Genomic DNA, 22,998 nt, shown 5'->3' with positions numbered 1-22,998 from the left:
ATTAAATAAGGGCACAACACAACTGAGTTTGATAAAGGCCCCTTAAGAAAATAGTGGAAGTATTGCACTTGTCCCTCTAATTTACTTTTCTTCTTTTGGAAAGTGTCACATTTATTTCCACGATTATTTATCGTGTCAGACCAAACAGTTGTACTGCATTTTTAACAAACAAACAAACAAACAAACAAACAAATCACAAAGTTTGCAAGCTTGGTAGTTGATTAAATGTCCTTTGACCAGTAGTTGGCCACCTAGAATGCCTCTGGTGTTACTATAAGATGGTCCTCCATTGTGCATGTAGCGGAGCTCAAGCTGCACTGCAGCAGGTGGTCTGTAGTTTGCTCTTCTCCAAACTTGCATGTCGTGGATTTCACTTTGTAGCCCCATTTCTTAAGGTTGGCTCTGCATCTCGTGGTGCCAGAACGCAATCTATTCAGCACCTTCCAAGTTGCCCAGTTTTCTGTGTGCCTGGGAGATGTCTCTCATTTGGTATCAGCCACTGATTGAGGTTCTGGGTTTGAGCCTGCCACCTTTGGACTCTCGCTTGCTGAGGTGTTCCAGCAAGTGTCTCTGTAGATGTTAGAAAACTATTTCTTGATTTAAGTCATTGCTGTGGATGGGCTGGAAATGTCACTGCCTTGGTCCTTCACTATTGGCCGCTACTTCCCAGCGGATGTCAGGTAGTGCAGTACAGGCTAAACAGTGTAATTTCTCCAGTGATGTAGGGCACAGACACCCCGTGATAATGCGGCATGTCTCATTAAGAGCCACATCTACTGTTTTAGTGTGGTGAGATGTGTTCCACACTGGGCATGCATACTCAGCAGCAGAGTAGGATAGCGCAAGGGCAGATGTCTTCACTGTGTCTGGTTGTGATCCCCAGGTTGTGCCAGTAAGCTTTCGTATGATATTGTTTCTAGCGCCCACTTTTTGCTTGATATTCGGGTAGTGCTTCTTGTAGGTCAGAGAACGGTCCAGAGTCACTCCCAGGTATTTGGGTGTGCTCCAGTGGGATTCCCAGGTAATCCTCAGAGCTCGGGATGCTTGTCTGTTCTTTAAATACTTTAAAATAAGGTTACTGAAGCCATTTACACACTGCTTCTACACTGTTAGAATCAAGAGGAGAAATTGTTATGGAAATTGTTACAATGGATTTTAAGAACAATTACAGTGGAAGGTTTTCAGGACTGGTGACGATGCATGCTGCTATTTTATCTGCTAAGCAAACAACTCTTTTTGGACAAGTCTAGGATTGCACTTAAATGGGGTCCTCTTGCTTTTCACTCACCTACAACACCTTTCCCACCCTAAAACATCAGTTTTCTTTTCTGTGCATCATAATGCTGAGGCTTACATGCTACTTCAAAGATTAAATAACTGGAGAAAAAAGTGTTTATGTGTAACCTGTACTGAATTCAAGTTGTCACAATTCTTATTAAATATGAATGGGAATGCTGTGTTATTTTAAAATTATGGAGATGGTTTAATGTTCATTCATTCCCTGATATCTCCCTCTGACAAGTGCTACTTCCACTGGAAGGCTGTCTATATGGGCCTAATGATCTGTACTCATCGTCTACTGGATCTGTGCTATATTCATGATATTTCCCTTCTTCCCGTAGGTAGTGCAGTAGCACAGCAGTCAAAGCCGCTAGTTGCAGGAAAGGCTGCTGACTGGAGGGTCAACAGTTTGAAGCCGCAAGTTGGGGTGAGCTCTTGACTGTCAGTCCTAGCTTCTGTCAACCTAGCAGTTCGAATGCATGCAATGCAAGTAGATAAATAAGTACTGCCTCCTCAGGAAGGTAAAAGGGCACCCCATGAAGACATGCCAGCAAAAAGATAAGAGATGTCTACAGACACCAGGCCCCTTTGGCGTTCAGCCATGATTAAATTGAAACAGGTTTTTGGGGTTGATTGTTTGACTAAAACTTTTAGAATTATACATGAGTATATAAAGTAAGTTATATCCTCGTTCAAGTAAAACATAACAAATATTTATTTTTATTATGGAGTGTAAACCACTGTCTCAACCAGACAGCTCATTTCAAAAAATCCACACTGCTAGGGATGACTGGAGGCTTCCTTATTAATGAGACATTGATTTTAGCCAGAACCTCTGAAGAATTCAAGGTGTGGAGCCATATCTGTCATAGAGATTAAAACTTTGGAAAGCTCCTTTGAAGTTGAGTTGAAGGCTGTATCGACACTATAGAATTTTAATTACCAGGAGTCCCACCGACACTGACCATTTAATGCAGCTTCTAACTGGTATTGAAAAAAGTGGTTTACATGGAAATCTTAGACTGGGATCTGGATGATGATTACACAAATCACAGAGTGCTGATGTAGTGCTGATGTACATTTTAGAGCTTTCTTTCATGCGCTTTCGTGGGTGTTCATTGTCTAGCCACCAGAGTCTGAAGCTAGCTTTGAACTGCATGAAATTGTCAGTGTAGATAGGGCCATAGTTCAATGCTATGGAATCCTGGGAATCTTTAGCTTTCTCTGTCAAAGAGTCCTGGTGTCTCATCAAAATAAAAATACCAGGATTCCATAGAATTGAGCCATGGCAGTTAAAGTGTGCATCAAACTGCATTAATTCTGCAGTGTAGATGCACCCTCAATCTTCCAGGGTGGTTTCACTGCCTTGAAGATACTGGAACCATGAGCCGCCTGTGTGCATGGTTGAAAAGTAGTGTTCTTGCTGCCCTGTGATGCACATTACATCAGACTAGATACTTTGAGTCAATATTTATCCAGACGTCAGTTTGCTTCATACCCTCAGAACATATGGTACAATCAACACACCTATCCTCCCCTCACCTGGAAGCAAAGGTACCAACTCACATCTCAAACATAACCAGAGCAATGGGTATCTTAACGCTCCATGAAGAAACACATGCTTCCAAACACATGGACCGCATCAGCTCCTCAATATCAGATTAAACAAACTGCTTTCATGTTCGTGACAGTGCTAGGCATACTGCTTGCACATAATGAAACTTCAGCATCTGATATTTGTTTCCATTTCATGATTGGTCTTGCAATTTCAGGGAATCAGAAAGGGCTCCAGGGCTAAGGCAGAGCCCAAACCATCTGTGACTCAGTCCAAAAGAAAATATTATTTCCTCTGTCCTCAGACTACATATGGTCAAGGGAGAATCTGGCCCAGAAGATTCAAAAAATTAACTTTTAATTGACTGGTTCCAAGTATATTAGTCTCCAGGAAACTATGAAGGCCAGTTGACACAGAAAATTGAGGGGAATCAAAGAATAACATCCTGATTATGTGTTTTGAATTGAATTATATGAGTCTACACAGTCATATAATGTGGATTCAGAAATTGGATTATATGGCAGCATAGATGGAGCCTGAGACACTTCTATAGAGTAGGGTGATCTGAGTGGCTGCTTGCATATGGTCCTTCCTCTGGAAGGTCACGTTTTTATTCCAACTGGCTATTTAAAAGGAAATGGTTTTTTAAAATAGTTCTCTGCTGCTTTTATAACTTGGCCTTTTGGATAGATACTTCTTAGGTTATTTTTAATTCCATACATGTCTTTATTTTTATAAGGCATCAGGAGTATCACGTCTTGGGTTGAAGATGAAATATTAATAACAACACATCTCTGGTTTCAACTATTTGAATTTAATCTTACTGTTTCTTGTTTTAGCTTCTATAAGGCATCCCATAAGCCATCAGAATGAATGCTTAAATATATATTAAAACTATAAATCAGTAAAATGGTTATAAGAGCCCAACCAGCACCAACAGTATTTGTAAAAAGGTCTTCTTTTCAGGAATCACCATCGAATGCAGTTTGACACCACTTAAACTACCATGGCTCAGTACTACGGAATCATGAAAGTCATAGTTTTACAAGGTCTTTATTCTCCTCTGCCAAAAAGTGCTGGTGCCACACTAAATGATGAATCCCATGTTTCTATAGCATTGAGCCATGACAATTAAAGTGATATCAAACTGCATTAATTCTACAGTCTAGATCAGTGGTTCCCATCCTGTGATCTGTGGACCACCGGTGGTCCCCAAAAATGAAATTATGATCTGCGGCCTCACCATTAGTACACTGTTGCCTCAAAAAATGAGATGAACTGGTCTCGCAAAACCCTCTTATAGTTCTAAAACAATGGGGATGCCAGGTGGGGAGAGGCTGACTCCCCACAAAAGATTACTACTACAACATCTGCTCTAGATTATTAAATATGGTTTTCTGTGGGTGAGCAGATGGCAACTACTAGATGACATATGTTCTGTATTGGATATTAGAGCTGATGTGGTCTATCCAATGCAATTTTCTGAATCAGCACCCCAAATCACCAAACGGAATCTAAAGTTGACCAAAAATTGATTCATAGCCCTTTTGGTACTAATGTTGGAGAGTGGTTCCTGGTCAAAGTGGTCCCTGGTAAAAAAATAAAAAAATAAATAAAAGGTTGGGAACCACTGGTCTCGATGGGCCTGCAGTTGCATAGAGGAGAGGTTGAATGGGCTTCATCCCAGTGGTTCTCAACCTGGGGTCCCCAGATGTTGAGAACTCCCAGAAATCCTAACAGCTGGTAAACTGACTGGGATTTCTGGGAGTTGTAGGCTAAAAACATCTGGGGACCCCAGGTTGAGAACCACTGATCTAAACAGTCTGATCTCTCACATCTGGAGGTACTTTCTTTTATATGGCACCCTTTTATGGGACACCCTTACAATTGAAGACTGGCTCTGTAAAGTCAGAGGATCTGTCAGAGATTAAAAACCACTGTAATTACTATTAGAAAACAAACAGGAATGTAGCATCATCTGCCACACCTCCATATGAATAGAAGCGTCTTCTGTTTGGGCAGCGATCTCACAAGATGCAGGGAAATTTCAGCAAATGACTCACATTTTTAGAGAATTCTAATCAGAATGCAATTTACTGGGGAGAGGAAATTCAAGCACATTTCTGGCACTTTTTAATTACTTGTGTGCCTGAAATTTCAAGGGAACTATTATGAATGCATCATGATGCTGATGGAAAGTACCAGTACCATTCACCAAACAACCATGATTTTTTAAATATCTGTGGTGAATAGTTAGTGATTCCAAGAAGATGATTAATCTGCTTCATGAGATCTTCAAAATGAAGTTAATTTCATCACCTGCAACATGTCTTCTTAATTATCTAAAGTAGTGCTATTGAATTTTTTAAAAGGTTATACTGTATGAGCTCTAGCTATTTTCAAAATGACACACAATGCACTGTTAAAGCAAAAGAAAACAAAACAGCTAAGACAATGGAAAATACAGTATTTTTTACTCAGTACAATGCAACTTGCTCCCAACTATGCACAGGAATATAGCCTTGGTTTAAAAGAACTAAGTATAGAAAAGTTCCATGTAAAAAAATATATATCAGCACTGCAAATCTGTGGCTTATTATTTCTTGTGCCTGCCCCATTCTTTAAACCCTAACTAAACTTATTACAAAAGCTCATTAGCCTTGTTTTGTTCTTTCTATTCTGATTATTTACAATATGATTATTTGATCGTAGGACATTTTTGCAAAGCAGGAAATTGGACTGGATGATTTGCGATTTCTTCCAGTGTATGATTCTGGAAAGATATGCTGGAATGTGTCCAGAGGAGAGTGACTAAAATGATCAAGGGTCTGGAGGCCAAGCCCTATGAGGAACGGCTTAAAGAGCTGGCCATGTTTAGCCTGAAGAAGAAAAGGCTGAAAGGAGACATGATAACCAAGTATAAATATGTGAGAGGAAGCCACAGGGAGGAGGGAGCAAGCTTGTTTTCTGCTGCCCTGGAGACTAGGACGCGGAACAATGGCTTCAAACTACAGGAAAGGAGATTCCATCTGAACATTAGGAAGAACTTCCTGACTGTGAAAGCTGTTCAGCAGTGTGGTAGAGGCTACTTCTTTGGAAGCTTTTAAACAGAGGCTGGATGGTCATCTGTCGGGGTGCTTTGAATGCAAATTTCCTGCTTCTTGGCAGGGGGTTGGACTGGATGGCCCATGAGGTCTCTTCCAACTCTATGATTCTATTATTCTATTCTACAATTCTAAATGTGATTTTATTGTGTGACACCTGGTATCAAATACACTCTTATATGTAACTGGTACACCAATATAATACTCACTAGATATATTAAAGCCTATCTCCAAACAACTGCAGTGAGCTACCAGGTTGCATTTTACCTTAAAGATGCTTTCCCTCCACAGGAATCATCTAAACCCATCAATCCCATCATCCACATTCACTATTTCATAGCCCCTGCCTATTCTTCCCAGTGAATTCTTGTGACTTTCAATGTCAGGACCTATACACCAACAACAAGCTCTGAATCATGCCTATTTTAGAAGGGTATGTGTTCACATTGCTCACAGCTTTGAAATCCCAAATGGCTTGGCATTTTAAGAAAAGCAGTAGTGCACAAGTTCAATGTTAGACACAATGGTGCACAATGGCAGGTGTCAGGAACTATGCAAGGCAAACTCACTTATCTCCTTCATGTTTCAGAGTAAAATTACTATACTTTCTTCTCCTGATTTGTAAGTGGGAAAAGAATGAGGAAACCATGCAGATGTGCTTGTGCATGCAGATTTTAACCAGTTAGGAATAGCACAGAGTCTATAAATAAATGTATTCAACAACTGATGTAACTGAGGGTGCTTCCAGACAACACCAAATTGTGGGTTTAATAGGTAGGACAAAAAAAAAAAAGGACCTGTGAGCAGGTCCGCACACAGACCTGTTGGTCCTGGGATTTGTGCCTGTGACATCCGAACTTGCTGCTTTGTTCTGGGATTTAGAAGACTACAAGATGGCTGCCGCGAGAAATGGCTGGAAACTCGGGTGACTTAAAAATTTTTTAATGCATTGATGAGCTGATGCAAATCGCTCCTCATTGGTTCTATCATAAAAAGGTGATTATAGGACAAAAGCTTTGTTGTGGCAAGCAGGACATCGGCATTCACCTACTTATCAAAGTTTGTTGTGTAATCAACTTTCCACATGTTTTTATAAAAGAAGCAACAAGGGACCGACATTTATAACTGGGAACATCACCCCACCCTTTGAGGCACAAAAGTACCATCAAAGCTATCCTGATATTATTCAGCCTCCGAATAATGTTAATAATGATAGTAATTATGAAATTCTGTTCCTGGTTTGAAAGTGTGAGTTTAAAAAAGATATTTATAACATTGAAGGTGTCCAGAGGAGGGTGACTAAAATGATCAAAGATCTGGAGAACATGAATCCCTATGAGGATCATCTTAAAGAGCTGGGTCTGCTTAGCCTGCTGAAGAGGTTGAGAGGAAACATGATAGCCATGTATAAATATGTGAAAGACTATCATAAGGAAGAGGGAGCAGGCTTGTTTTCTGCTGCTTTGGAGACTGGGACTCAGAGCAGTGGGTTCAAATTACAGGAAAGGAGATTGCACCTGAACATTAGAAAGAACTTCCTGACTGTAAGAGCTGTTCAGCAGTGGAACTCTCTGCCTCATAATGTGGTGGAAGCTCCTTCCTTAGTGGCTTTTAAACAGAGGCTGGGAGGCCATCCATCAGGGGTGCTTTGATTGTGCTTTTCTTGCATGGCAGGGCATTGGACTAGATGGTCCATGTGGTCTTGTCCAACTCTTATTATTCTGTGATTCTAAGCCCCACTGCTACACAAGCAACAACTCACTTATGGTGGCCAAGTAAGACTGGCCAGATATTGCTGGATGATAATTTCCAGAATTATTATTTATCTGCTTTGCTGGCTAGTGCTGCTATGACTTACAGATCAGCAAAACCTGAGTTTTGCCCTATCTTCTTCTATGAGGAATGCATTGACTTCATACTCCTTGTACATCCCTACTCCCACCCACCCTCCTCCTTGCCATGGCTTCTGGCACTTTGTTGTGTGCCTGCAAGTCATTTTTTATTTTTGGGGACCATACGGCAAGCCTATCAGGAGGTTCTCTTGGAAAGACTTTTTCAGAGAGGGGGGTTGCCTTTGTGGCTGAGAGTATGCGACTCACTCAAGGTCACCCAGTGGGTGTCCATGACTGAGTGGGGATTCAAACCCTGGTCTCTAGAGTCATAATCCAACTGCCAAACCATTAACCCATGCTAGCTAAGTTTCCTTAAAGTCTGTAAACGGGTGATGATCGGCACTGCAGTAAAAGCCTGGCCAACTCAGTGTAGGTGTTGCTGGGGATGGCGTATGTTATTTTAGGATAACGCGTGGGTGATTATGGAAGGAAAATGATAAAATACTGTGAATTCGCATGCAAGAGAAATGGAGTATGTTTCGGAAGACAAATTAGATTAGTTTAGATTAGCTTAATGAATAACATATTTGGACAGAGCCAATTTGCAGTAGAATGTTTCTGGAACACGGCCATACAGCCCGGAAAACTTACAGTACGTCCTAAACTGCTGTAAGAATATATTCTGGGTACTACCTGGTAGGGCGAAAAATATGATGGGCTAGAATTGAAAATACCTAGACAATTACAAAAGAAAAGGCCATGATCATATACTACCATAGCCTATATAAGCATTTCTGATCTAAAACATGCATGGTTTTACAGTGCAAATTATACAGGGATTTTACCACAGAAATGTCAAAGAATGGAGCAAACCACAGGGAACAGCAGCAAATAGTGACTTTCAGATTTCACCAGATGCTCAATTTGCATGTCACTCTAATCAACCTTATGCTATTCTATTAGCATGACAGACTCAACTGTCTGTACCATGGACATTCATTCCTTCTTTCTGCAATCTCCTGAGTGAAATAAATATGCTATATATATTTTTGCCTGCACACATTTCTGTCTAAAAAAAGCCAAACGCATAAATAAATAAATACATAAATAAATAAATAGAAAATTTTATCAATTTTAAGATGCTAGTGATTGCAAGATGCATACTTATTTCAGAACAACATACAGGGGGAAAACCCTATATTTATAATTAAAAAACCACCCATGATTGTAAGAAAACCCAATTTTAGAGATGTTTATATGGGGGGAAGTGCATCTTAGAATTGAAGAAATATTATATTGCAATTTGGATTCATTGATTACTGCCAGACATTCTTGAGCAAAGAACATAAATTTGCCTGATATGTTTGACCAAGATGTATCAAGCACTTTATAAAAAACCTTGTCTGCTGTCTTGGAGAAGTTACTGACTGCTCCTACCAGAAGGAGCTGATTTTAGCATATTTAAAATATGCTCCCTTTGATTTGGAACACAGTCAATGGCAGAGATTATTGGTATCGGAAAAGCTCGTGGTTCTGTAGTTAAGTCACTCTGCTTATATTTTTGGAGGCTTTTAGGAAAACCATCTTTTCAACAGAGCTTTCTGTCTTGATGGCGCAAAGAAAAGAGGGGATGGTATCTGAATAGTACATATTTGTTAAAAAATGAAAAGTCAGTATAATGACTATACAGAGGTCAAAATCCAGTTGCTACTTCCAAATGTTCTATCTTCCAACAATACCATTAAATTGATGACAATTTATCTTCTATATTCCATTATAGTATTGATTATTGGGACAGGACTGAGGGAAGTAGTCAGGAGAAAAACTGATGGCATAGAAAACCTTTGCCCAGTGGCTACATAATCACATGCATCTTCAAGCAAGCAGTCATCAATATGAAAGGCCATTGCCTTAGAGCAGTATTCCCAACCTTCTTTTGACCAGGGGCCACTTTGACCAGGGATCACTCTCCAACATTAGTACCAAAAGGGTTACAAATCAGTTTTTGGTCAACTTTAGAAACTAGATGACATCAGCTCTAGTTTCTGATACAGAACATAGGCCATCCAGTAGTCGCCATCTGCTCGCCCACAGAAAGCCAAATTTACTAAGCCTTAGCACTATAAGAGGGTTTTGCAAGACCAGTCGCTCTTGTTGCAACGTAGTGACAGTGAGGCCGCAGACCAAATTTTAGTTCTTGCGCACCACTGGTGGTCCATGGACCACAGACTGGGAACCACTGCCTTAGAGGACCAGGACGACACAATTCAGATTTAACGATTCACGTCAATTTTAACTGAATTCATCCAGTTAAAATACTCACCTCAATCTACAAGAATTGAGAGAATACAGCATGTGAAACAAGAGGAAATTATGTAGACTACTCTTTTTCTGCTTAAAACAAAAAAGAATAAAAACATTTGTGAGAACACAATATGTGAGGGACGAAGAAATTATGCACACCACGTTTTTTCTGCTCAGAATAAAAATGCAATAAAAACAAAAAATTACAAATTTTGCAGAGTGACAATAGCGACAATAGCGACAATGATATTTTACAATATCTAGCTTGGCTTTACACAAGACCCAAACTGACTGAATTTGTTGTAAAAAGTGGTCCCATACCTAACCAAATCTTAGCCGAACCATCAAGTGATGGCTCATGTGCTCTGTGCCAACTTTAGCACTGTTACTTCAAGTCAAAGATGCCTTGGAAGGGAAGGAGAAGCAAAGGTGAGAGAGCCTAACTCTCTCACTTTTTGCCTGCATTTTATAGGAGCCTAGTGTCTAGATCCAGGGAAGTCATGCTACCCCTCTATTCTGCCTTGGTCAGACCACACCTGGAATCATACTGTGCCCAATTCTGGGCACCGCAATTTAAGGGAGATGTTAACAAGCTGGAAGGTGTCCAGAGGAGGGCAACTAAAATGATCAAGGGCCTGGAGAACAAGCCCTATGAGGAGCAGCTTAAAGATCTGTTTAGCCTGCAGAAGGGAAGGCTGAGAGGGGACATATGAGGGGAAGTCATAGGGAGGAGGCTTGTTTTCTGCTGCCTTGGAGACTAGGGTGCAGAACAATGGATTCAAACTACAGGAAAGGAGATTCTATCTGAACATTAGGAAGAACTTCCTGACTGTGAGAGCTGTTCAGCAATGGAACTCTCTGCCCCGGACTGTGGTGGAGGCTCCTTCTTTGGAGGCTTTTAAACAGAGGCTGGATGGCCATCTGTCAGGGGTGCTTTGAATGCAATGTTGCTGCTTCTTGGTAAGGGGTTGGACTGGATGGCCCATGAGATCTCTTCCAACTCTATGATTCCCTGGATCCCTCCACTTTCTATTTGACTTCTGCACCTCACATCGTTTTTGGCCCTTCTGACTGTTTTTTTCCTTTTTTCCCTTTTTAGAAAAAAGCAGTAGTTAGGGGAAAATGCTTGAGCTTACACACTTTATTGGAATTAGGTTCAGTGGTGTTTACTTCTAACTAGAGAAACCTCCCACAAGGATGATACAACATTGTCATGGAAAGTAAACTCAGAATTATTGATCAGGCTCAGATCTCTGAAGAAACCTCATTGTGGAAGTAAACATGTTAACTGCAGGGAAGGTGAATTTGCTTGATGGTAAAACATCACAACATCCGGGCATCCCCTGGGCAACATCCTTGCAGATGGCCAATCTTCTCACACCAGAAGCAACTTGCAGTTTCTCAAGTCACTCTTGACATGAAAAAACAAACAAACTTCTAACTAGAGGTGAGTAAGAATTTAATGTATCCCTTCCTGCTGCAAACTATCCCATTCCCAAGTGGTTTGGATTATAGCTGGCCCTCCATATCCACAAATTCTTCAATTGTGGATTACGACATCCATGGCTTGGTCCTGGAACTAAACCTCAGCAGGCACCAAGGAACCAGTGTACATCGCAATCAGAGGGCTTTAAAACTTGTTTTCCTTTAATATGTTGCAATAAACCCATCAAAGACTCCTCTAATATATGCTGCTGCACAATTTTGCACAGGAAACTGTATTGCATCAGATGGATGAACTGAAGAAGGTCATCTAAATATTGATAATAAGCAAGAGGTCATGTATGCCAGATCTTTCCTTGAGACTGGATGGCATTAGTTACTAGTCAAAACAAAATATTTACAGTTTTAAAGCTCAACGCATTATTTTAAAGCAGGTGTAGCATGCATGTCAAGCTACTGTTTTTTTTAAACAAAACAAAAACAAAACAAAAAACAGAAGAACAAAAAAAAAAGCTAAAGGGAAGGGTGAGAAAGAATACAAATGAGCAAAAACAGCAGAGGATTGCAGGGAATAAACATGGGCTTAGACACATACATTAATGTAAGCTGGCTGTATCTCCAAATATATTTTTGGAGCTAATGTCTATATGTAGCTAAAATCAGCCAAGATCTTCTGAGCACAAAATGATAGATGGTAAATGTTTATCTTTCCTACGTTGAAGTACAAGTCTTTTAGCAGCAGCGAAAGTGCGCAGGATTCAACTCAATGTACTGCTTAGCTGTCAGGTGCGTATCTTTAGTTCTGCAAAATCTCATGTTTAGTAGTGAGATCACGATCAGCCAAATGCCATAGCATGTGAACGGCCGAGGCAGAAAATGCAGGTGGCACTCTTACCCCCACACCATGCCACCAATAGGATGGATCACAACCAAACAGGAACCTCTCTCCCTGCAAGCCTCATCAAAATGAGCAGAAGCGACACAGTATTACTGCATTCCAAAAGAGCTCCCAGCCTCTGTTACCGGAGCATTTTCAAACCAAAACAGTCTATGCTTGCTCCGTTACAGATCATTGTCTCCTTCTCTGCCACATAAGCTGGCTGCCGCATAAACATAGCCATTTATGAGTCTAAACTGGCAAAGTTAGGAGACCCTGTCGGCACAGAAGGACAGAGTATTGGGACAGCAAAACACACAGAGGTAGAAGAAATCTCCTTTCTCATATACACATTAAGGGTGCAACTCTGTGTGTCCGCAGTACATGTTAGCAGTTGGTTCACAACAAAAGGTAAATGGGGCTTTACGTAGGCGGTCCACAGACTGTCTCCAAGGGCCCCACCACCATGGCTTATTAAAATGCAGCTGTGGGAGACTGCAAATTTGATTAAAGCAGCACTGCTGGTAGGTTTGGGAGTCTGCTTAATTTTCCCTACCTGTTTTCCAAATCACAGCTGAAGAAAGAGTCCCACATCTTTAATCTCACAGGGAAGGGGTAAAGTAGGTGTGCATATGCACACAGCCAAATGCATGCATATACACACTCACATGGCTCTGTTTCTGTTTTCATTATGTATGTCACCTAGTCTCCCAGATAAATATTTCCAGGATAGAGACTTCTCGCCTTAGTTGTACCAGTGCCAGTTGTACTTGCAAGTTGCAAGTAGTATAATTTTTGTCGAAGGCTTTTATGGCCAGAATCACTGGGTTGCTGTGAGTTTTCTGGGCTGCATGGCCATGTTCCAGAAGCATTCCCTCGTGACATTTCACCCACAGACCTCATAACCTCTAAGTATGCCTGCCATAGATGTGGGCAAAATATCAGGAGAGAATGTTTCAGGAACATGGCCATCCAGACCAGAAAACTCACAGCAACCCAGTAAAATTCTTCTTAACAGGGAATGAGGAAAATATTTAATTCCCCTTAATACGTTAACACCAATTCCTGTTGACTCCTGCCATGTTTGCTGAAGTAGTGGGACCATAGGAATGGAACAACGGAAATGATATCGGATTGTGGGTTTGACAATGAGACGACACGGAATGGCTTTTCTAGTAATGTTTGATGTTTTTGATGTTTTTGATTAGGATGTTTTTGATAATGATAATGTTTTTGATAATGATGAATTATTTTTACACTATGTCTTGTATTTTGCACCTGTTTTTCTATGTTGTACACCGCAATGAGTCGCCCCTGGGCTGAGAATTGCGGTATATAAGCGCAGTAAATAAAATAAATAAATAAATAGTGACACTTCCAAATACTTGAGGGTTGTGAGAAAGGCAACTAAGTAAAGGAGCGGAAGGTTCCTCATTCAAATTGTTATATCGATTGGATGTGTTATTGTTTATTCCATTTTATATATTTAATGTATTGCACTTATTGTATTATTTATGTTGTAAGCCACCCCAAGTACCTGGGGAGAGGGGGTGGGATATAAATAAACATTATTATTTGAAACACAATAAGATGAGTCAACAGCAGACAAGATCACTTCACTGGCTGTTGTATTGGATCACACGTCGGAAACTTCCCAAGTGTCCAGAACTGTGTGATATATCGGCGAATAATGCATGCAGATCCCATAAGATGGCCTTCTGCAACTGGCAGGTGGTAATTTTGTCAGCATTGATTGTGTTTAAGTGCAGGCCAAGGTCTTTAGGCACTGCACCCATTGGGAGCACCTTTACTGGCTTGTGCCAGAGTCTTTGCAGTTCGATCTTTAAATCCTCATATCGTGTCAGCTTTTCCAGTTTTTTCTCTTCAATCCTGCTGTCAATATTATTATTATTATTATTATTATTATTATTATTATTGCACTGAGCACACTTAATAATAATAATAATAATAATAATAATAATAATAACTTTATTTTAATTTTTAAGTCCCCTCAGGGAGATAGGGCGGGATATAAATAATTTTTAAATAAATAATAATAATAATAATAATAATAATTATTATTATTATTATTATCTCCCCGAAGGGACTTGGGGCGGCTTACAAATGGGACCAAGCCCAATAACAGCAAGGTTAGACAAATGCACATTAAAAACGCAATAAATATATGACAATCTAATTTCATAATTGAAACAGTAAAATATAAACACATCATTAAAAAATCAGAGCCAATATCAATAGCCAGAACCAGGACTATGGTGACACACAATTAACAAGAGCTCAATGTGCGTTCCTTCCTAGTAAGTGCAATTAGGATCTGGGAATACAACATCTGGATGGCCATCTGCTGGGGGTGCTTTGTGCTTTTCCTGCATGGCAGGGGGTTGGACTAGATAGCTCATGTCATCTCTTCCAACTCTAGGATTCTACGATTCTATGAATGCATTGGATGCAATGCCAAGAGGCAGTGAAATGTACCAGACCTCCCCCACTTTAATGAGAATTGGCAGAGAAGAACAAAACAATAACCCAAAGATATATAAACCTCCCTTGTCTGGTTTCCAATATACCTCACAACCTCTGAGGATGGCTGCCATAATTGTGGGTGAAACGTCAGGAGAGAATGCTTCTGGAACATGGCTACATAGCCTGGAAAACTCACAGCAACCCAGTGATTCTGGCCATGATAGCCTTTGAGAACACAATAACCCAAAGTGTCATTGATCTCATGGACCAAACACAGCTTGGACCAAAGCATTTCAGGTTCCAAAACAAGAAGCCCGGATAGGAGCACCACATTGGCCACTAACTGATGCCAGGAGGCAAAGATCTCCCATGAAAGAGGGTTTGCCCTGAACCTACTGAGCCTTGAGTGGACATCCTGGTGGGTTGTGGCGCATAGATAGAGCCAAGATTATTCTCTCTCCTTCCTCTTATTGGAAACCCCAAATCTCTCACAGAGTCGCACGCACACCCTGACACGTTTCGAATCCCCTCAAGGAAAGAGGGCCATCCTTCTAAGTGGGGAAGCATCACGCTGGATGGCAGGCCTGAGTCTAGCAGCCCATAAACCTGGATTAGGCGAGAGGCAGATGGGTGCCACTTCGTTTCGTGGCAGCCGAGAACAAAAGAAGGAGGGGGCTGCCCTTGGCACTGCTCTTGTCTTGGAGGAGGGAGGGAGCCGGTTCTCTGCTGAGGCGTGGGCACTGCGAGGGAGGCGGGTGGAGATGTGCAGCCATCACTGCAGTGAGAAGGAGAGCCTGAGAAGGATAACAACCTGGGGGAAAGCTAGGGAGGAAGGAATATCAGCTGGCAGAAAGGAGCCTTGCCAGAGAAAAGGGGCAGGCCTGCCTCTTTTGGTCCAAAGAATCCATTGAGACCCTTTGCAGGGGGAGCAATGCAGTGCCACCCATCTCCTGGACGCACCAAGGCCAATGGCATCCAAATCAGTGAGGGGGCACACATTCAGCTGACAGCCAAGGGGCAAAGGGAAGCCCAAGGATGCCCAGGGCCATGCAGGAGAGGAGGAGGAAGAGGAGGAAGAGGAAGCAGCAGGAGGCCTGGTCTTTCTGTCTCTTTCCTGCTCCCAGACTGCAGAAATCAGGGAGGGGGCATGCACAGAGCTGCCAGCCAAGGGATGAAGGGAAGCCCAAGGATGCCCTGGGTGATGCAGGAGAGGAGGAGGAGGAGGAGGAGGAGGAACTGGAGGAGGAAGTGAGGAGGAGAAGGAGGAGGAGGAGGAGGAAGAGGAGGACAAGGGGAAAGAGGAAAGGACAGGAGGCCTGATCCCTCTTTCCTGCTCCTAAGCTGCAGAAATCAGGGAGGGGGCATGCACAGAGCTGCCAGCCAAGGGATGAAGGGAAGCCCAAGGATGCCCTGGGTGATGCAGGAGAGGAGGAGGAGGAGGAGGAGGAACTGGAGGAGGAAGTGAGGAGGAGAAGGAGGAGGAGGAGGAAGAGGAGGACAAGGGGAAAGAGGAAAGGACAGGAGGCCTGATCCCTCTTTCCTGCTCCTAAGCTGCAGAAATCAGGGAGGGGGCATGCACAGAGCTGCCAGCCAAGGGATGAAGGGAAGCCCAAGGATGCCCTGGGTGATGCAGGAGAGGGGGAGGAAGAGGAGGAACTGGAGGAGGAAGTGAGGAGGAAGAGGAGGAGGAGGAGGAGGGGAAAGAGGAAATGACAGGAGGCCTGATCCCTCTTTCCTGGTCCTAAGCTGCAGAAATCAGGGAGGGGGCATGCACAGAGCTGCCAGCCAAGGGATGAAGGGAAGCCCAAGGATGCCCTGGGTGATGCAGGAGAGGGGGAGGAAGAGGAGGAACTGGAGGAGGAAGTGAGGAGGAAGAGGAGGAGGAGGAGGAGGGGAAAGAGGAAATGACAGGAGGCCTGATCCCTCTTTCCTGGTCCTAAGCTGCAGAAATCAGGGAGGGGGCATGCACAGAGCTGCCAGCCAAGGGATGAAGGGAAGCCCAAGGATGCCCTGGGTGATGCAGGAGAGGGGGAGGAAGAGGAGGAACTGGAGGAGGAAGTGAGGAGGAAGAGGAGGAGGAGGAGGAGGGGAAAGAGGAAATGACAGGAGGCCTGATCCCTCTTTCCTGGTCCTAAGCTGCAGAAATCGGGGAGGGGGCATGCACAGAGCTACCAGCCAAGGGATGAAGGGAAGCCCAAGGATGCCCTGGGCAATGCAGGAGAGGAGGAGGAGGAAGTGGAGGAGGAAGTGGATGAGGAGGAAAAGGAGGAAAAGAAGGAGGAAAAGGAGGAGGAGATGAGAAGGAAGTGGATGAGGAAGTGGATGAGGAAGTGGAAGAGGAGGAGGAAGTGGAGAAGGAGGAAGAGGCAGAGGAAGTGGAGGAGGAAAAGGAAGTGGAGGAGGAAGAACTGGAGGAGAAAGAAGAGGAAGGGGAGGAGGAGGAGGAAAAGGAAGAGGAGGAGGAAGTGGAGGAGGAGGAGGAAAAGGAAGAGGGGGAGGAAGATGAGAAGGAGGAGGAAGAGGAGGTGAATAGGAAGCGGCAGGAGGCCTGTTCCGTCTGTCTCTTTCCTGCTCCCAGGTTGCAGCCAAGCTCCTTGCTCTCACCGTTTGCTGAGATGGTGATGCTCCCCTCACCATTAGCTGTGAGATGGTGATGCTTCCTTCAGCAATGCCCTCCCCCCCCCCCCCGGTGTCTCCCTCCCTCTTTCCTTACCGACAGTCCTGGATCCGATGCAGCCCATGCCTCCAGCCGGCAGCGCCCCTACCCCCCGCCGTGGGGAGCGGGCGGCAGAGGGATGTTGACAAGCGAAGGACAGACAGGGCTTGGGGTTTTTTTTAGACGGTGGGGGAGGGGGCTGCAAGACTGGGATTCCCGTCACGGCGAGCGCCCCGATCGGCCCAGCCGGGGCCCGAGAGGGCGGCTCCTCCTGCTCCTGCTGCTGCTCGCGCTGCGTCTGCTGCTCTTCATCGCCGCTGCTCCGCTCAGGTGCGGAGGGAGGGAGGAACTGAGGGAGGGGAGGGGGGCGCGCGCGCGGGAAGAGCAGGAGGAAGAGCGGCGCGAGGAGGGAGCGCGAGGACGGAGCGCGAGGAGGAGGAGCAAGCGGCGCGCGCGGGGCCCCCCGGAGAGGCACACTCCCGCCGTCAGAGGAAGATGCTACTCCTCCGGGGGCTCGCGGGGGGCGGGGGGAGGGAAGGATGGAAGCAAGAAGAGCCGAGGGGGTGGGGACTACTGCGGAGGGTCGGGCCTGAGGCGCCTCTGCTATTGGTTGAGCCGGAGCGCGGCTGAGGGAGGCGAGGCAGCCGAGGAGAGCCCCCCGCTCGTGGCTCCAAAAAGGAAGGGAAGGGAAAGAGAGAGAGAGAGAGAGAGAGAGAGAGCACACGCCCACTCGCACGGCCAATCTTTGGCAAAATATCATATTCACACATACAACAAAAGAATGCAAAATGACCAAATATAATAACCAGATTTCCCGGCTGTAATGAAAGGCGGAAACGACACTGGGAATGGGCACTGGAAATGGGAAATTCAGAGATTTTGAATGAAGCATGTCAGTCCTGTGGAAATGGACCATCTCGGTTTTAATGGCCCAAAAAAAGAAAATGTGAGGTGTTTAACCCCATAGAAAAAGACAACCACTAATTTTCTAAAAAGTATGCATTTTAAAATAGCAAATTGTTGTAGGTTTTTTCGGACTATATGGCCATGTTCTAGAGGCATTCTCTCCTGACGTTTTGCCTGCATCTATGGCAAGCATCCTCAGAGGTAGGCCTGCCATAAATGCAGGTGAAACGTCAGGAGAGAATGCTTCTAGAACATGGCCATATAGCCCAAAAAAGCCTACAACAACCCAATATGTAAATATGTACAAGATTTTTTTAAAAATGCATAACACTAATAAAATAACCAATTACCATGTTAATGAAATGTATGAGGTTGATGGGATGAGCACAGCTTTTGAATATTGGGTGAATGTTAGATAAAGACACTTGCATTTCTTCATCAAGCATTTTTAAACTTCCATGTTTCTGTGGTATTTCTTATTTCACCTCGACTCAGAGGTTTCCCCTTATGTTTTCAGAACACACCTACATATTACAGCTGGCACACTAATGTGTGGGCCCAACCTAGAGACTTCTGTTATAACTCTAAGCAGAGTTAATTGTTCCCATTGGCCCCAGTGAAATGGCTGCAGTAGACATACAGTAGGCCCTCAGTATCCATGAATTTTGTATCCATGAATTCAACCATCTGTGGCTTGAAAATATTCAACAAATTTTGTTAGTCTACTCCCACCATCCTCAAGTATATTTCCAGTCATTTAAGAATGCGATACGGATGGGAGAGCTGGAACATAAAGAAGGCTGAGCAAAGGAAGATAAATGCTTTTGAACTGTGGTGTTGGAGGAAAATTCTGAGAGTGCCTTGGACTGCGAGAAGATCCAACCAGTCCATCCTCCAGGAAATAATGCCCAACTGCTTACTGGATGGAAGGATATTAGAGGCAACAATGAAGTACTTTGGCCACATCATGAGAAGACAGGAAAGGTTAGAGAAGACAATGATGCTGGGGAAAATGGAAGGAAAAAGGAAGAGGGGTCGACCAAGGGCAAGATGAATGGATGGCATCCTTGAAGTGACTGGCTTGACCTTGAAGGAGCCGGGGAGTGGGGTGACCAACAGGGAGTTCTGTCGTGGGCTGGTCCATGAGGTCACAAACAGTCGGAAGTGACGGAACGAATAAACAACAACAACAAAAGAATGTGATGTTTCTATTGTTAAACAGCAAGAAAGAAAAGGCAGGAAGGCACTATTTGAAATATATGCCAATTAACTTGTGTTGTCTTTCCTCCTGTCATTAAATTCACCAGTTGCTCATTCATAGTGACAAGGGTATTCCAAATAAGCAGAAAGAACAGAGCCACACAATAGAATCTGGCATCGTGACAAACTGGCAAGAATTACAGGGCCACATTGTCCTTTCTTTCCAAATTCAGTGTGTTCCTTCGGTATGTCTCCGCCCTCTGAGATGGACAGCGACAGTGTTCACTGTCTTCCCAGATGTTCATCTGACTGTAAAGAGTCGCAGGTTTTGACCTCCTATTGCGGGTGGGTAGGTAGCAAAGAGTGTTTTGTGGGCAGAGAGTCTCGGGACCAATTCCAGGCATCTCCAGCCATCAACAAATCACAGATGTGGGTGAACTGCTGCCAAGCCAGATAGGCTTTGCCAGGCTAGATAGACTAGTGAGCTATCAGATGTTCCTACAATGAATTCAGGATGATCTCCCTCTAGCACAGAAAGACACGGCATTAAGAGAAAGCCACTGTTTGTCTGATTATAGGTTTCTCTGCCCAAATCAAAGCATTGTTCCACTGTCTTCCTTCTCAGGCAGGGAAGTCTCTCCCAGAGGTTTCAAGCAGAGGTCTTTCTCTGTCCCGCTGTAGGAGATCCTTTAATTAAAAACACATGGTCTATCACGGAGCTATGATTCTACTATGTTTGGGCCAATGCAGGTTTTCCCTGAAGCTTCATGAATAAACCTAACCCAAATTACTGCTGACTCTTGATTCCTTTTCCCCGGTGAATTAAACACTGCTGTATAAGCACTTTTTCTCCAACATACTTTCAATTATTCTTCCCGTGAGCCCCTTCCTTACTTAAGAAATATCAAACAGAAATATCCAGTACAGGTTAATGTAGGGGCAGGACTTAGGTGAAATGCTCCGGTTTATCTTTGTGATGGTTCACAGAGGGAAAAAAAGATTAGACTGTGGTAAGAAAAGGCTGATTCAGACAAGGCAGGTTTCCTACATGGGTAAAAAGAAGAGGGGGAAGGAAATGGGAGCCTGTGTGTGTGTGTGTGTGTGTGTGTGTGTGTAGATATAAATATATACACACACACATATATGCTACACACACATACTAGCTTGGGGACTTGATGATGCCCGGGTTATTTGAAAAAAGGCATTGTTTTTGGGTGTTAGGTATTCTCAGTTTGGTGTGGATGAACTACAATTCCCATTCTCGTGGGTCAATCCTCCCTGAACCCTGCCAATGTTAAAAGTTGGCCATTTTGGGTCTGTGCACCAAGTTTGGTCCAGATACGCCGTCGTCTGGCTACAGTGCTCCCTGGTTAAGAGTGAACTGCAGCTCCCAGATTCCAAGGGCAATCACCCCCAGACCCCGTCTGTATTCACAGTTGGCCATGTTGGTTCTGTGTGCCAAGTTTGGCCCAGATCCATTGTCAGTTGAGGTTAGTGCTCTTGGGTGCCAAATTTGGTGCAGATCAATTGCTGTTTGTATTCACAGTGTTCTCTGGGTGTAGGTGAACTATAATCCCTATAAATCAAGGTGAATTTTCCCCAAAGCCCTCCTGCATTTTTTGTTAGTTATGGGGGTTATGTGAGCTAAGTTAGGTCCAGGGCCATTGTTGGTGGGGTCCAGAGTGCTCTTTGATTGCAGGTGAACTACACATCAATATGTTTTGGCATGTGTTGTAATTGTTTTTTGGCTTTTTAAGTCTCTTCTGCTGTGTTTTTCAGTGTTTTTATGAGTGATGGTCACTCATTGGCCTGATATGTGTATTGTGTCCAAATTTGTCCACTGGTTTTTGAGCTATGTTAATCCCGCAAACGAACATTACAATATGTGTGTGTGTGTGTGGATAGATAGATAGATAGGAAGTAGGCATAAACCCAAGTCGAATCGGGGAGAGGCAGATAAGCTCCCTCTATCAGCTCCAGCTCCTCATGCGGGGACATGAGAGAAGCCTTCCACAAGGATGACAAAAACATCAAATCATTTGGGCATCCCCTGGGCAATGTCCTTGCAGACGGCCAATTCTCTCACACCAGAAGTGACTTGCTCCTGATACGACAAAAAAAAAAGGCTTTATAAAAGCAAGATATATCAATAATCTGTCAATCAAACAGAATTGCCAAATTACCATCAAGACAAAAGCACAAAAGGCAAACATAGCAATCAAGTAATTAAATTTGTCTGAAAAAGAATCAGTTTCAGGCAGACAGAGAGAAATATCAGCTAACCTCTTGGGGCAATGAGCTTTAAGTTTAACAATGGAGAAAGCTCTCTCTTAAGCAAAAGGAACCTCAAGAGCTTCAGTTCAGATTTCAACCAGAGATCTGCCTAGGACCAGCTCATTCCTGAGTCATTTCCATTCATTTTCCCCAGACTATTTCTTAGTCTAAACATTAACTAGTAGTCTGGCACTCATGATTGAGATCTACCAGTTGCCAAAATGTTTAGATTTACTGAGGTTAGAGAAAAAGCCAGCAGATATGAAATCAGCCTTGAGGGGGGAGGCAGAAGTTTCTTTCTATCCCTCTCTCATCCTTTTTTAAAGGTTCAAATTAAAGTTAAAGAAGGGTTTTTAGACTCATGACAAATTTCAGAAGCTCCTGTTTCACTTTGGAGATCTTTACATGATTTCTTTATCCCATAATGTTTTTGTCAGCTCCTGGTATGGTCAGAGAGTTTTTATACCAGGTCCTTTTATCAATTTACTTTAACCCAGCATAAAATCAGAAAGAACATAAATAAAATCTAGGATTTTTCCATTAGTTTGGTTGCATGGTTTGCTTGTGACTAGGATGACATACAGTGTTCAAGAGACCCAGCAATATGCCCCTAAATGCACTTTATCAATGATCTAGGATTGTCTGCACACCCCTTTCCTCTCCGAAATTCTATCCTAGTTATATATTTCACCTGTTCATGCTCAGCATTATTTTTTAAAAAAATTAATTATTACATTTGGCCCAGCCATAGGTTTTTAAGCGTTGTTGTGCTATTGTTAATGTTTACTGCTTGTTTTTTTGTTTATGAGTTTCATTTTATTGTTTTGTATTGCTGCTGTTGTTGTTTTTGCTGCTGTATTGTGGGCTCGGCCTCATGTAAGCTGCACTGAGTCCCTTGGGGAAATGGTAGCGGGATACAAATAAAATTATTATTATTATTATTATTATTATTATTATTATTGACTACATTTCTTGCCATTGTAAAATATACGTATAATGTGGAAGTGGACCCACCAGCCAGGTATATTTCTGTGATTTTGGTCAGAGATTTGATGATTGAGACATGACATGTTCAATATAAA

At 43.2% G+C, this 22,998-nt stretch overlaps 1 protein-coding gene across 2 annotated transcripts in view; it reads right to left on the bottom strand.

The window, feature by feature from the left end:
• The window catches only part of FAM131B (family with sequence similarity 131 member B), a 61,554-nt gene extending 43,504 nt beyond the window's left edge, over nucleotides 1-18,050 (bottom strand). For both annotated transcript variants that reach the window (XM_060762666.2, XM_067464322.1), the window contains exon 1: nucleotides 17,594-18,050. In XM_060762666.2, coding sequence (XP_060618649.2) covers nucleotides 17,594-17,621 — 28 coding nt within the window. In that variant the 5' untranslated portion in view covers nucleotides 17,622-18,050. The remainder of the gene's footprint in view (nucleotides 1-17,593) is intronic.
• Between the last annotated feature and the right edge of the window lie 4,948 nt (nucleotides 18,051-22,998).

The sequence above is a fragment of the Anolis sagrei genome, chromosome 2, assembly GCF_037176765.1.
Source record: "Anolis sagrei isolate rAnoSag1 chromosome 2, rAnoSag1.mat, whole genome shotgun sequence".
NCBI lineage: Eukaryota > Metazoa > Chordata > Lepidosauria > Squamata > Dactyloidae > Anolis > Anolis sagrei.
This window is presented reverse-complemented; position numbering and strand designations above follow the sequence as displayed.